The 14,862-nt window shown below is 56.2% G+C and overlaps 1 protein-coding gene across 25 annotated transcripts in view; it reads left to right on the forward strand.

The window, feature by feature from the left end:
* The first annotated feature begins 740 nt into the window (after positions 1-740).
* Positions 741-14,862, forward strand: part of LRRFIP1 (LRR binding FLII interacting protein 1) — a 125,797-nt gene continuing 111,675 nt past the window's right edge. For 24 of the 25 annotated variants that reach the window (XM_079133894.1, XM_079133895.1, XM_079133897.1 and 21 more), the window contains exon 1: positions 741-899. In XM_079133894.1, the coding sequence (XP_078990020.1) occupies positions 810-899 (90 nt within the window). In that variant the 5' untranslated portion in view covers positions 741-809. The remainder of the gene's footprint in view (positions 900-14,862) is intronic. The other variant, XM_079133899.1, reaches the window with a different exon arrangement.

The raw sequence follows: 14,862 nt of genomic DNA on the forward strand, positions 1-14,862 counted from the left end.
AAGAGCTCAGGTCAGTTTACTCACTTTCCTATCAACTGTGCATTTAAGGGCCGGGGATGCTCCCCATACTGGAAGCCGGGACCACACGTGTGAAGCGTCAAGTGCCCGCTTCAGGGACAGACATGGCAGATGCGAGCACGGAGGACAGTGTGTGTGCAGAAACACCAACATCTCCACTAGGATCCCCAGAGCACGGGGACGCACGGGCCCAGGGGGCTGGCCATGTGGCATACTGACCCCAGAGCTTAGCGCTTGCCCCCTCGGTCATGGACTCAAATCTCGCCCACGTCCTTGCCCATCCGTCTGTGCAAGCCCCTCTCAGCCCCTCAGTGCCCGGAAAGCCTTCCGCCCCTCCGCTGAGGTCCCGCTCAGGGGCGCCCAGCGACCCGGGGTGGGGGGCCATTCCGGGACGACCCGCAGCAAAACAATTCCCAAGGGGGCCGCGCTCCTCCGGCTGCCCCGCGGGCGCTGTGACCCGCAGCGTCCCCCAAGCCCCGCCCCGAGGGTCCCAGCGTCGCCGCGCCAGGGTATCCAGGGCCCCGCGCTGCGGACCCGGGCGTCCTGAGCGCGCCCCGCCCCCGGGCGTTCTTGGGCCCCGGGCACCTTCAGCCCCTGCCCTCCGCTGAGTCGGCCCGGCCTCCCGCGCCCCGGCCGCCGCGCGTCCCGCCGCCCCGACCCCGGCCCGCGTCCCCGCGTGCCGCCCGCGCCCGCTGACGCCATGACGCCGCGGCGGAGGGAGGGGCGGAGCGGCCGCGGCCGGCGAGCAGCGCGAGCCACGGGTCGCAGCAGCTGGCGAGGCGGCGGGGGACATGGGCACGCAGGGCTCGGGGCGCAAGCGGCTCCCCACGCGGGAGCGGCTGTCGGCGGAGGACGACGCGCTGAACCAGATCGCGCGCGAGGTGAGCGCGGCCGAGGCCCGTTACGCGGCGGGCGCGGGCGGCTCCCGCGGTGTCCGGCGCCCGGGGCGCGGAGGGCGGCCGCGGGGGCGGCTGCGAGCTGGGCACTGGGACCCGGCGCCCGGCCTCGCCGCGACGGGCCAGTGGCGCTGCCCACCCCGCAGCGCCTGGCCCTCGTCGCCGCTGACCCCGTGGACCCGCAGAGCCCGGCGCCGGCGGGGGTAGCCGGTGCAGCGCGGGGGGCGAGCACCCTTCTGTGCCGGGCCCCTTGGGGAGGAGGGGGTTAGGCGACCCTGGAGGCCAGTGGCGGTTCCAGAGGCCATGTGGCCCTGCTGAAACGGTCAGTGGCCGAGTGCCCTCAGTTGCCACACAAGGTGCAGCTTGGGGTGAACTTGGGGGTGACCGAATCCAGTTTCTGGACCTCGCCTGGAAACGAGTCCAGGCACACTGAAAGGTCTCATCAAAGTTTCCCGGGCAGTTTATCACAGCCCAGATCACATTTGGTAATGAACTCCAGGAGGCAGACCGGAGGCACAGGCGTCCTATTAGTGCGTTGTACTTCTTTCGTTTATTAATTAATGTCACAGACACTGGAGGGCACCTACCACGTGCCTGGCATCCTATCAGGGATCGAGGGACACGCCTTGTTTTCTCCCCCAGGAGTCGGCCTTGAGGCCGAATGATACATGTACCTGACACCCGGAAAGCTGGTCAGCGGTTGGTAGCAGCGACTTTGGGGAAGGAGAGTCCTTTGGTTGAGGCTTTTTTCACTGTGCATTGACCAGTCTTTGCAGATGCCTCGTCTACACAGCCTTCCTCACAGGGTCTCTTTGGTCAGGTGTGATGGAGAGTTATCCTACTTAGGGTCATTCCCACATGGAGAAACTTTTGGCCACTTAGACTGTGGTGTCCAGTTGCACCAATCAGATATTTATTGGGGTTTACTCTCTAACGGTTTCTTAAGGTGTTTGAAGTTGTTAATAACCAATTTTGCATTTAGGGACCTGCACCATCACTCAGTATTTGTTAAACCTTGAATGAATAAAGTCATGTTCTTCTCTGTTCACGATGGGAAAGGGCTTTCCAGAAAACTCTTCTTCATCCCTTGCAGCCCAGTGTGGATGCTCTGTCCTCTGGGCAACTCATATTGGGCTCTCCCAGGCCTGTTTCCCTGCCTCCACTTGACTCCCCTCACTCTCACTTGCACCTGGTAGGATGCCTCATCATTATTTACTCACCTGTAGAAGGTGACACCCAGGCAGGCAGCATCTTACTTTCTATCCCAAGAGCTCAACACAGAGCCAGACATATGGTAGGTGCCCATCAGTGACAGCGTCTGTTGCATTAATCAATAAACAGAGGAAGAACCAGGCACTTGCAGGACCTCGGGCTAACTTTTGCTGAATGTAACTTGAATATGATTCCCCTGTGAAGATGTTGTGTGTGTGTGTGTTTGACTGTAACAGAGGGGACCCATGAATCACGGGCCTTGTCTTACCACTGGTGCCACGGTGGTTATGGGACAAAGGAATGAGAAGCATGAGAGTCCCCAGCGTCTGCTGCTTATCTGCTGGTTTTTATAAAAATAGATTGAAAGGCAAGGCAAAAGAATGCTCCCGGTTGACAGCCCTGCAGCCTGCCTCCTGTCCAGGCAGATGCGGCTGGCAGTTATAAAGATAGATGGGGAGTCAGACTGCTCTTCCCCAGCTGTGCCATGCCAGGGACCTGACTTCCCCGGCCTCCTCTGAGCCTATTTTCTCATCTCTGACATGGGGAGGAACTCCTTGCCACTTCAGGGTTCAGGAATGTTTGCAGCAGAGTATCTGTGAGACACTCAGGAGTCTGAGCAACCCCCACACGTACCCCTCCCGATGACACCAGCCGCAGACAGCAGTTACCAATCCTGAGCGGCACTCGTCAAGATGGGGGAGAGCAGGTGCAACACTGTATGTTTTCCTACAAACTGAATTCTGTTTCAACTATGAAAATTAAAATCTCTATTCAAAGGGCACATATCTATTTGCTGAGTTCTTAAGGAGTTTTTATGAAAGTTAACAAAATTGCCTGAAGTTCAGTACTTTTTTATTCACACATTGACTCAACAGACATGTGTCTTGGTGTCCAGATCCCTGTCCTGGGGAGCAGGGAGTCAGGAAGGAGCTTGGCAAGGATCTGCTCTCAAGTGGTGCGTGACTGAGGTCGGGACCTGTAGATCAGCAATGCTGATAGAAGCTGGGGGGCGATCTGCTGTGAGAAGGGCATGGAGAGCCCTGAAGGTTTGGAATGAGAAAGAATTCCAACGCAGAGATGGAACCAGAAGTGACTTCCTGGAGGATGTGGCTTTTGAGCTCTTGGAGGATGTATCTATCAGCCTGAATGCTTTGCTGCTGGACCAAAGCCCTGGCCACACTGGAATGGAGGAGGGGAAGTGGATTGGCCAGGGTGCAGATAGCCCAGGGTCAGGGCAGGAGTCCCTGCCAACCTCACCAGCAGTTTCTCTCAGGCCTCTGCTTTTTGCAGCTGGCTGCGTATGCAGCCTCATCCTCAGGCCAGTGTGCTTGGTGAAGGCTGGCTGGCCCTGGCATTCCCAGGTTGCCCCTGGTGAGCTATTTTCTCTTCTGGTGGCTGTTTCAAGAGCTAGAAGTGTCTCCCTGGGCTCCTGTGCTGAGCTCAGGACCCACACAGCCCCTGTGGTAAGGGGGATGAGCTTCCATGGGACCAGCCAGTCCTATTCTGGAAAAGGGGAGGGCCAGCTTCCACTGAAGCCCTTCGGAAGCTGTTGAGCCTGAATAGACATAAGGAACCCTGGGGAAAGTGGCAGGGGTGGGGTGGTGACACACTGCAGAGAGGACAGGTGGAGGATTCCAGGCCAGGCCCTTGGGAGGCCGGATCAGGGGACCAATCCTGCTGGGTCTGGGAGCCGCTTAGGGGTCCTCACACACGGGGAGGAACAGAGCCTGCAGTTAGGTACAGTTCAAACTCTCAGTGCGTTTGCAGCAACCTGAGCTGTTTTGAACAGCTGAGGGCGCACCAGCATGAAGGCTCCAGTCTCTGGTCAAGGCAGATTCTAGGAGGGTGCCCGCAAGTGTGGTCAGCTCTCGGAGAGACCTAGTGGGCTTCTCAGGCCTGGGGAGAGGTGTTTCCACAACATGCAGAACTGTCCCTCCCACCACGGTTGAGGCTGTGCTAGTGACTTGGGAAGTAGCCCCAATTTCTCACTCAACACTCTGCCACTGAGTGAGATGACATTGCCCTATGACCCCAAGGGAATTCAGTGTCCTCTCAGATGAAGAATGCCCTCCCTCCACCCCGAAGCCACCCCTTGTGTGGGCCGTGCTGGTGACAGGCCTGTGGGTGCCTCTCCCACGTGGGGAGTCCCTCATTCCCTCCTTGGCCCGCATGAGCACTCCTTCCTCACTGACCAGGCAGCTCTCCTGCCCATGACTTGGAGCCTCTCGGCTGTGACTGTGTCCTTTGGGCAGAGGTCCCTTGATGCCTGTGTTGGTGCCCTGCTCGGGTCCCCTGTAGGGTGCTGGCCTGTCTGCACTCCCTGGCCTGTGATCAGGTCCCCTGTAGGGTGCTGGCCTGTCTGCACTCCCTGGCCTGTGAGTGTGGGACATTCAGGACCATGGCCTGTGCTCCCTTTGGTGCAAAAGTACTTGTGGCCATGTGGAGGCTGCTTTGTGAAGGAAGCAGCTCCCAGCAGCCCCAGGGCAGCCTGAGCCATCAGTCACCCATGGGAGACACCTGGCTGAATTTGTTTTTCTGAGCCTGTGCAGCTGAGAACAACCATTTGGTGCCAGCATGTGAAGCGAACCTGTAATCTCAGAGGCTTGGGGGCGGGGGGTGCTGAGGCAGGAGGCTCACAAATTCAAGGCCAGCCTGGAAAACTTAGACCCCTGGATTCAATGTCCAGTACCAAAAAAAATGAGATTTATAATTTGATACTTATTGGCTTATTTCCTTAATAGGTAATTAAGTCATGTGGTTCAAATACCAAGAGTGTGAAAGTCACACTCGGCAAGGCTGCTGCCACCTACTACTCACACCACTTTCACTGTGGGTTCTGCTGTTCTTTAAGCAAATGCCAACGAATAACCTTTCTCACACAAAGGACAGCTGGCTATTTTCGTTTTCTGCACATTGCTGTTTTCAATTAACAGCACACACTGAAAAATAGTTCAAAGAATACATAGAAGTCTGCCATTCTTTAGAAAATTATTTTTCATCTATAACTCTGTACCACACTGTCAATCAAGCAGGAAGGTAGAATAAAACATTTGTGGACATTCAAATACTTGGAGAAGGCATTCTTCCTCAGGAAGCTACTGAAGGACATGCACCAGCAAAATGAGATAGCAATCCAAGAAAGAAGACCGTGTACCATTCACAAAATGGGGCTTCAACCAAAAACAGGGTAGGACAACAGGAATTCTCAGAATGGTGGCAACAAGAATGGCAGCTCTAGTGACCCCGGGCCCACATCAGATCAGACCTAGCAGAGGTCTGTAGGGGAGATTTCCAGAGGCAAACGAAAGGAACCGACAGATCACCTGATGTGTTTAATCATACAGAAATAGTACTGTGAGGGTTCTGCTGAAAAGTGCACAGAGAAGTAGATGTGATGGAGGTGAGCGGTCGATAAGAGAAGAATAACTCCAGGAAAAGCAGAAGTTGAGGAAGGGAAGGAGTGCAGGAATACCCCCGCTCTGCACCAGCACGGAGCGTCTGCGACGTCATGGCCGTGGCTGGCCTTCCTGAACATCTGCAGTGGGCCGGGCATTGCCCTGAGGTCTTTTCAGGAAACATCTCATCTGTCCTCGGGACCACCCTGTGAGGAGTGTACTCGCGTATTTTCCCACCATCCTCATGGGGAGACCGAGGCACAAAATGGTTACACAAACTGTCTTAGGTCATGAAATTAGAGCTGGAACTAGGACTTGAACCCGGGAACTCTGACACTAGTGCTGGTTCCCTCAACCAGCCTGCCATCCTGCCAGTGAGCACGTCATTTAACCCAAAATAACAGTGTGACTGTGACCTGACGGTGAAGGGAAAGAGAAGTGGGAGAGGGCAGCCCCAGCCTGTGGAGACCTCCCTCCCCGGGAGCCCACAGACCGTGCCCACGATGGCAGATCCACAGTGGCCGTGTGCAGGTTCTGTTTACAAGTGGAGGAAGTGAGCAGGTCCTTCTGGCCTTGTGGCTCCTCAGGGATGTGGCTTTCACTGGTGGAACGAGAAGCCACTGGAGAGTTTCATCAGAGAAGGGATGGACCTGACACCATCTGACACACTTGAGCAGGAACACACAGCTGTGGTCTGGAGGGCGACCCGAGAACACGGCGTAAAGGTAAAGACATATTATGTCGTTGAAATAAAATTAAGTTTTTAAAGAAAAAAGAAGGGAAAGGAAGATGAGAGACAGAGTAAGGGGAGAACATGAGACTCTCGTGAAATGCTATGCCTGACGGCTCACGGGTCAGCTGGGGACAGCAGTCCCAGGGATGGGGAGAAGGCAGCCCGACTGCAGGACATCACCTGGAGCTGGGTCTCAGATGCAGCCCAGGAGCTGATTCAGGAAATGGCCTGGCTGACTAACGAGCACCGCTTAGTTACTGGATGACCATGGGCAAGCCACTTGGCGTCTCCAAGCCTGTTCTCCAGACTCTTCCATCAGGACTTAGTAGTCTAGGGAAGGCAGCTTCTGAGAGCACCCAGCACACTCTGGACTCAGAAGCAGCCTCCACCCCTGCTTCTCTCCTTTCTTGTCCCACCCTTGACATGGCTCACAGGGACCTCGAATCCAGGTCCCCCGATTTCCACCACACCACACGGACTCCCCAGTCATACGATTCCCAGCCCTAAGCACTGAGCCAGGAGTCACTAAAGACTCGCCCAAAGTGGGAGGGGGAGACAGCTGGAGCTGATAGAAATAGCTGCGGGCGGGGCCACAGGCTCCAGAGCCAGCAGGCTGTCCACAGCTGACTTTCGTCTCCACTCAGAAGCATCTTCTGGAAATCATAAACAACACAAGGTCATAGGCACATGGACACGGGTCACATCCCCAGTGACTCACAGGTGATCCAAGATGCCTTTCTGTTGGAAGGCTCGGCTAAGCAGGGGCCCTTGGTTACCCTGTGGTGGCTGTGAGAACCTGAGGCAGGACAGCTCTCCACGCTGGACGCTGAACACCCTCGTGACTCCCCAGCCTCTCCCCAGGGACCACTGCCCCCGACTGCAGCTAATGGTGACACTGGGTGGCACCAGCCAAGGTCCAGTGGGAGTTTAGTTTTGTTTTACGTTTTTATTTTATTTTGAGACAGGGCCTACTTTGGTCTCCAGAAGCTCTTAGGATCTCTTTATCCTCACGTTCTGGATTTTTCCCCATCCTGTTTATTAAGCATTCACTGAGTTCGTTCAGTCTGAAAACTTGTATGCTAAGGTTCCGGAAGATTTTCTGGACTTTCCCATCCTGCCATTTTCTCTGTGCTCTCTTACAGGTGTTCTGTGGAGCCAAACTTCCGTCTCACTCTTATTTTCTAATTTTTTAGGATTGTGGTTAGACTTTATGGAAGAGCATTCAATTATTCTTCCACCCCTACTACTAAATTTACCTGTTCAACATTTGCTTTACCGAATTCATTCCCTCCCTCCCCTCCCCCCTCCTTCCTCCCTTTTTCTCTCTCCCTCCCTCCAACCTGATGTCTATGGATAAAGCTTTGTTTTTAATTAAGGGGGCCAGGGATTGAGGAGAAAGTTGGAAATTAATCTGATATGTATGGTGGAGAAGAACAGCCAACTGCTAGTGTCCTTGTGTCACAAGTTAGGAGACAATTGGCTGGGGATCCTTTACTGAGAGTGGAATAAAATGCCAAATCAGATGAGCCAGCAGAGAGAGCTATAAAATATGAGATTCTCAGAGCTTTAGGCATCAAGAGTAATTCATTTATTTGCTTGGCACATTCTCTAAGACCTGAGATATACTCTTCATAGAACAAATACCTGGAGAGTTGGGTAGGCAGAATGTGATAGGGTCTTGGCAGTGGGGACTCTGGGATCAGCAAGTGTGTGGGAGCCAGCAGTGTCCAGTGTCCCTCTGGTGTATTGTATCACACTGTCCCCACCCACGTCTTGGCATGAAGGACAGCAGCGGCCATGATCATATTTAACACCACCAGCAGATTTAGTCGTTCATTATGCTTTAACCTCCACCATTATCCATTCTGCTGCCTTTAGCCTTGATTTCTTTCATTTTTATTTTCCACCTTTGTTAACAGCATCTCTTAGGCATCTGGGAAAGCCTGGGGTTTCCGGGGCCGCTCTCTTAGATGTGGCATTCCAAGCAGACTGCGCAGCTAGCATGACCCCACCCTGGTTGCCCCAGTACACTGCTTCCAGTTGCCTGGGGCATATGTCTCACCCACCCAGAGCAGCGTGGTCTAGGGATTCTACTCCATCATGCAAATGCTTCCACCATCTCTGCATCACAAGCTCACCAGCGAGCACTGGAAAGTGGTGAAGTCCAATGGAGGGACTGCATTTTCAGTTGTATCTCATTTAAACCAATTTAATTTTGAACAGCCACATATGACTAGAGGCTGCCGTGTTGGGTGGTGAGCTCTGGTGTTGTAATAGAGAGGTATGTTCCATGATCTGGAATCTTTATTGAGTCCCACGGGGCCCTGTTATCACTCACGACTGAGTGTGGAAGAGTGACGTGGGGACACAGTGGTCAGGGCTGATCTGTGCTGGCTGGACCCAGGATGGAGCTGTGGCCTGAGGCCAAGGTGGGAAAGGTGTTCAGTCAGGTGGAAGGAGCATGGTCAGCCCTTCTTGCTTGTGAAGGAGGCATGGTCTACTGGGTGGCAAGGCAATGAGGTAGGACACCCATGTGGCACCTGCAGGTGGCTCAGGTGCTCTTGCTGGCAGGAGGTGGCAGTGCTCCATGGCTGGTCAGGATGTGCCCCAGAATCCAGGGCCAGGGCCCTGGTGGAACTCTTCCTTCTTAAGAGGAGGGCTGGGTCAGGGGCGAGGAGAGGCGAGGGGAGAGGGGTGGGGGGAAGACACCTCCCTCCGCGAGAGGGATGTGCACAGGGCTGGGGACCGGATAAGTGAGCTTGGCATCCCAAGTTTAGAGTAGGGGCCATTCTTGACACCGAGACAGAAAGGACCCTCTGCATTCAGTATCATTTCTGCTTCTTGGTCCTACATCTGAGAGTCAGCAGTGAGATGCCATCAGAAATTTCCAGATGCTTGTTTCCCAGGTGGCTGTGGGCGCCTGGTGTCAGGTTGGCTTCCTGGAGAGAATGGGCCACTGCGATCCCCAGCTTGTCCTGCGCTGTTTGTCTTTGGGCTTATCTGACCTCTTAGAAGCTACTAAATCACCTGCCTATTTTTAACCTGTGCCTAGAGCCAGCCAGAGCACTTGCCACGGGAGTTCGATGGGGGAGGGGCCCATGGGCTTTCAACTCTTTAGTTTCTGGAGTTTTTTCTCTTACTTTGGCTTTAGGTCTCTGGCACTGTTGCTATTTGGGCCAGATCATTTTCTGTGTGCTGTAGGTGTGGCTCCTTCCTCCCTGCTTCTGCCAAGCAGATGCCGGTAACTCCTCCCCTCCTCATTGTGACAGTAGAAGACGTTTCCAGACACTGTCCAGTGCCCCCTGGGCTTCCCTCCCACACTGCCAGGTTTGCACCGGGAGCTCTGAGCCTCTGGCCTCAGCACAGAAGCCTGGGTGCTCTACTTCCGCTTGAGGTGGCCGTGACTTCCAGGAGAGGCGGGGAGCACTGACCAGCCATTCCGAGGCTCCTCCCTCCGCCTCTCCTGGACATGGGTACACAGGGGCCCTCGCTCGGAGCAGTTGTGGAAATCAGCTGCAAACCGAAGACACGGGGCTGCGCTTGAGAAGGGCGCTGGGGGCCACGGGTGGGCTGCAGACGGGCAGTTGCGGCAGACTGCCTGCTCCGTGCCAGGCTGAAGTTCAGGGTCAGGGTGGATTGGTCTGCATCATCTGCTCACTGGAAGCCCAGGTGTGGTGGCAAGAAACACGCCCACCTCAGTCCCACCTGTGGGGACTGTAGACCACCCCAGGGGCCCCCAGATGAGAAGGGCACAGAATAGTTTACAAAAGACCAGTAACAGCCTGTTTCCATAGGGTTAGAACTGTCCGCATATCCCCTACAAAGGCAGGTGGCTGAGCTGCTTAAACAGAGGCCAGGTCGCTGTCTCCTGTGGGGCCCTCCCTACTGGACCTCGGCTCTCAGGCCACCTTGTTCACTCCTCCACTGTCCCCCAGCAGTGGCTGTGCACCTCTGCCCCCTCTCTTGCTGTTCTTCACGGAAGCACTGAGCAAGCCAGAGACTCATCCTGGCTCCCTGCCCCCTGCTCCCTCCACCTGGGGCAGAGCCGCCACGTGGGGCAGGAAGGAGGATGGCCGTGGAAGGCTCTGGGTGCCCACCTGCATGGCTTCTGCTTGCTCCTGGCTTTCTGTGCGATTTGCCAGGGACACACACAGGTGGCCTTCTTCTCTCTGAGTGAAGATGCGGCTTTAGTCTTCCTTTTGGTTTAAGACTTAATGGGTCATTTTTGCTTGAAGTTTTGTTTTTGTAAATAGTGCTGCTGCTTTAATCCATTTTTATTTCTTAAATATCATTTCCAGTTTTCCTTATGTGGAATGTGATGGTTAATCACTTACACTGGGTACATTGCGCCGAGGGAGGGGTGCCTTTCAGCTCCACATAGTGGCTCCATCCGGTTCATGGCTTGCTTTCAAAATAGGCATCTTTTGTTTTTATTTCAGGTTCTTTGCTTGTTTGTTTCATTTTGCAGCCCTGGGGATTGAACCCAGGGGTGTTCTACTACTGAGCTACATCCCCAGCCCTTTTAATTAATTACTATATTTTTGAGACAGGGTCTCAGTAAATTGTCCAGGCTGGTCTGAAAGTTGTGATCCTCCTGTGTCAGACTTGTGAATCGCTGAGATTACCGTGCCTCACTTAAAATGCGATCTTTTAATGGTATAGTTGGTTAAAATCACGGCATCTGATTATGTTATGTGTAAACAGTTTTATACTGCGTTTTAAAGTTTTGGATGACCTCAGACACGGTACCCCGAGGTGGCAGGGCCAGTCCTCCTGGGTGTCGCCGTCTGGTCTGCAAGGTGGGCAGCCCTGCCAGCTCCCCTCCCGGCACGTGTCTGAGTGGTGCCTGTAGGTGGCGGCCATGCTCCGTCAGGAGAGTCTGAGCTGTGTGCTGGAGCCCAGGTGCTTCAGGCTGCTCCGCGGCTGCTTCTGAAGGGGGAGCGGTGTGCTCGTGGGCCCAGTGGTCAGGCACTGGCCAGGTCCCTTTCAGCAGTACTGTTGCTTCTTCTGCGGCAGGAGGAGGAGCCAGGTGTAGGCCCATGTGGCCCTCAGGCGGGTGGGAGTGGAGGTGGGCATGGGAGCCTCTGCCCAGGTCCATTCAGGTCCCCATGGAGGGGAAGAGGTGGGCTAGAGTCACCACCACCGTGAGGCCAGTGCGTCCAGCAGCTCCGGGTGTGCTGGCCTGCTGCCTGAAGGCTACGCTTTGAGAACCACTGATCAGAGCCCCAGGTCCAGGCCACATGCTGCTCAGACCCTCCAGGCCAGGGCGCCCTCCCACGCCTGCCAGGAGGGTCCACTTGGGGAGCCCTGCTGCTCCATGTGGGTCGGCCAGCAGAGGTGGGCATGGTGTCCCTCTTGGAAGAGCACAGCTTCCTCTGCACTGGACTTGACTCACCAGGCCTCACTGTTACCATGGCTGCAGGCCCCTCCTGCCCTGCGGTCCAGCCTGGCCAGGCCCAGCCCTGTGAGCAGGGACACTGGGCTCCTGTGTCATGGTGAGGGGTGAGTGGGCTCAGTCCACTGCACAGTAACGTCTGACAGTTCTGATTCTCTAGAACTGGAGTGAGTGGTCAAGGGTTGCCCCTGGTCACTCGCAGATGAAGACTGACCGAAGCCCCTGTGGCTGGCGGCTCGGGTGGGCAAGGTGCTAATTCTCTGGAGCGCCTTGCTTTGGCAGGATGGCGTGCTGCCCTATCCCTGTAGTGCCAAATCGGAGGCAGAGGGAGAGCTAAAGCCGGAAGCTAAGCCCTCATCCTGCCCCTCCCGGGCCCAGCACTGCCCTCTCCTGACGTGCTCCTGGGCCTCCCTGTTGGCTTCTTCCTCACGTGTGGGAACAGTCTTTCCAGTGATCTGCATGGTGGCACCGTGACCTCACTGGGCGTCCTGTGGCCATGCGATCGGGTTGCTGTGCACATCACAGTGCCATGAGACGGCCCTCCCTAAAAAGACACTCGCTGTGTCCCGGAAAGCTCTGCTAGGATTGGTGGCACTTGCCCAGGGACTGAAGTCACTTGGACAGTTTGCAGAACATTCTCCTGCGTGGCATCCCTGTTGGGGCAAAGCGTTTGAACTGGAGGAATTCAGGTGTATTAATAGACCCTGCCAGGTGCAATAAATAGCTGCCTTTGCCTGACCTTAACCTCACACGAGTTCCCGGCTTCTGAAAAGCCCTGTGTGCCCCAGAGTCGCTGGGACCATGGGAGGAGGGTGCTGGTGCTGGTGCAGATTGCTGGTAACAATATGGAAAGGTTGAAGATGTGTTGGGGAAACCAGAGAGCTTGGCCAGACTGGTCTTGCTGCCCACAGGGCCGGAGGCAGAAGTCAGAGCCTCGTGCACGCTGGGCAAACACTCTACCGCTGAGCCACACCCAGCCCCGTGCTGATCCCTAAGATGCACACGCCTGTTGCAGCTGTGGACTTGTGGACAGCCCTTCCCCATGGAAGCCTCACTTCTGCTTTGGGTTCTGTCTTGGGAGCCCACCTTGGGTTTTGTTTTCACGTGACCTTCAACTCCTCCAACCCAAGACAGTTTCTAGGCCTTTCTTGCTTTCATGACCTGGAGCTTTTGAAGAATAGCAGTCAGGTATTTTGTGGACTGTTCCTCAATTGAGACTTGTCTGGTTGAACTGGGTGCAGAACTGGGGGCACCTGACAGTGTGACTCCTTAGTGATGCTGACTCATGGCTGCGGACATGGCTGCAGGTCTCTCTACTGTCAGGCTAGGTGCCCTCTCCCTGGAAGCAGGTTGCTGCATCCTGCACACACAGGGAAGGGGACACCACCACCTGGAGGAAGGGCCATCACAGAATCCGGTCCCAGGGTTCAGCGTGACATCTGTGGACTTTGAACTGGGGGAGAGGTGCTTGGAGCCTGTGCCAACACCCTGCGCGGCCCTGAAGCATTTGTGGTGGGCGTGCGACCCACTTTTAGTGTGAATGTCAAAAGCAGGGTGTTCAGAGTGACCAGTGAGCTTGGGAGCCGGTCTTGGGAAGCCCTCATGCCACTGTGGCCCTGACACGGCCATTTCCTGGCGCTGGCCACTGGCCGAGACTGTTTCTCCTCACTGTCACTGCCGGGACCCCGCTGGGTCTCTGGGCCTCGCCGACACTTTAAGCGTTCTGCTCCCCACCCCTTCCCACCCCACACTGTCCCCACCTCCCCGCACACCAGGTCAGTGGCGAGAAGGACGGTGCTGTCCACAGCAGCTCCGAGCTGGGGCTCCCCTTTCTGTAGCCAGGAGAGGGGGTGCTTGGCTCCTGCGGCTGGTGGAAGCCAGGTGTCCTTGGGAGAGCACCCTGTTTTGGGTGCGGTGGTAACGGCTGAACCCGGATCGTTATCTGAAGTGGGCACGTGCACGCGGCGGAAAGGCCGCGACGTTCCCCTCCTGGTTCATTGGCCTTCCACCATTCACACTTTTCCCTCAGTCTGTCATGAGGCCCCAGCTGCCGTGGTTTTATCATTACCGCGTGCGGCCGTGCTCGGAATCAAGCCCAGGGCTCCCGCAGGATAGGTCCACACGCTTCCACGAGCCCGGGCCCAAGCTGTGGTGCTCGGTGAAGGTGGCACTGACAAGGAAATCCAAGGGCAGCGAGCAAGGGCCTTGGCCGGAGCGCATGTCCTGTTACCCCTAGAAAACCGCCTTTTGGGGACCCACTATTTACTGTCTTTTCCGATTTCTGCTATGAAGACGAGCAGAGGCGGGCGTCCAGTGGAAGCGCACGTCTCTTAGCGCCACCCCAGCAACCCCGAGCACAGGAGCAGGGAAGAGCAGCCGCAGCAGATTCTCTGCACCTGGGCATCGTCTCCGTCCTGGGAGCCCTGGGGCCACGCCCCTCGCCCTGGCCCAGTCCCCCCCTGCGGGAACCCTTGCTTTCTCTGCTTTCCCTTGGCTCTGTCCTTCACTGTGGGCACTCGCCGCAAGACTGGCGACGGCAGCTCACAAGGGCTCTCAGCGAGCGTGCCCTGCGCCTGGCCCTGGGGCCCGCAGCTGGAAGGCCCTCAGTGAGCGTGCCCTGTGCCTGGCCCTGGGGCCCACAGCTGGAAGGCCCTCAGCGAGCGTGCCCTGTGCCCGAACCTGGGGCCCGCAGCTGGAAGGCCCTCAGTGAGCGTGCCCTGCGCCTGGCCCTGGGGCCCATAGCTGGAAGGCCCCTCCTGCCCAGACCTCCTTGAGGAAGCCCCTGCCCTCCTGTGTTAGGAAATGGGTCCCTAAGGAAGAAATTCAGGTTAAACGAGGTCATAAGGGTGTTGCCGTCATGAGGTGGGATCGTCGTCCTGTGGGGGGACGCCCAAGAGCTTGCCCTGGCTCTGCCTGCGTTAGAGAAGAGCTCATGGACACACAGGCAAGGAGGCAGCCATCTGCAAGACAGGAGTCTGCTGGCTCCTTGGCTGTGCGCTTCCCCACACTGCAGAAGGTCGGTGTGCGTGAAGGCTGCCCGTCGGAGCTGAGGCAGGTGACACGCCCATTCCCGCGTTAAGTGAAGAGGCCAAGTCGTAGAGAGGGAGTTGCTGGCTCACTGATGTTCCCTTGCTCCCCGGGTTTGGGCTGTACCTTTGAGGCAGGAAGTCCACTAGGTTCCCTGATGGTGGTGGCTTCTTGGTAGACCTGCCC

The sequence above is a fragment of the Sciurus vulgaris genome, assembly GCF_902686455.1.
Source record: "Sciurus vulgaris genome assembly, chromosome: 3".
Taxonomy (NCBI): domain Eukaryota; kingdom Metazoa; phylum Chordata; class Mammalia; order Rodentia; family Sciuridae; genus Sciurus; species Sciurus vulgaris.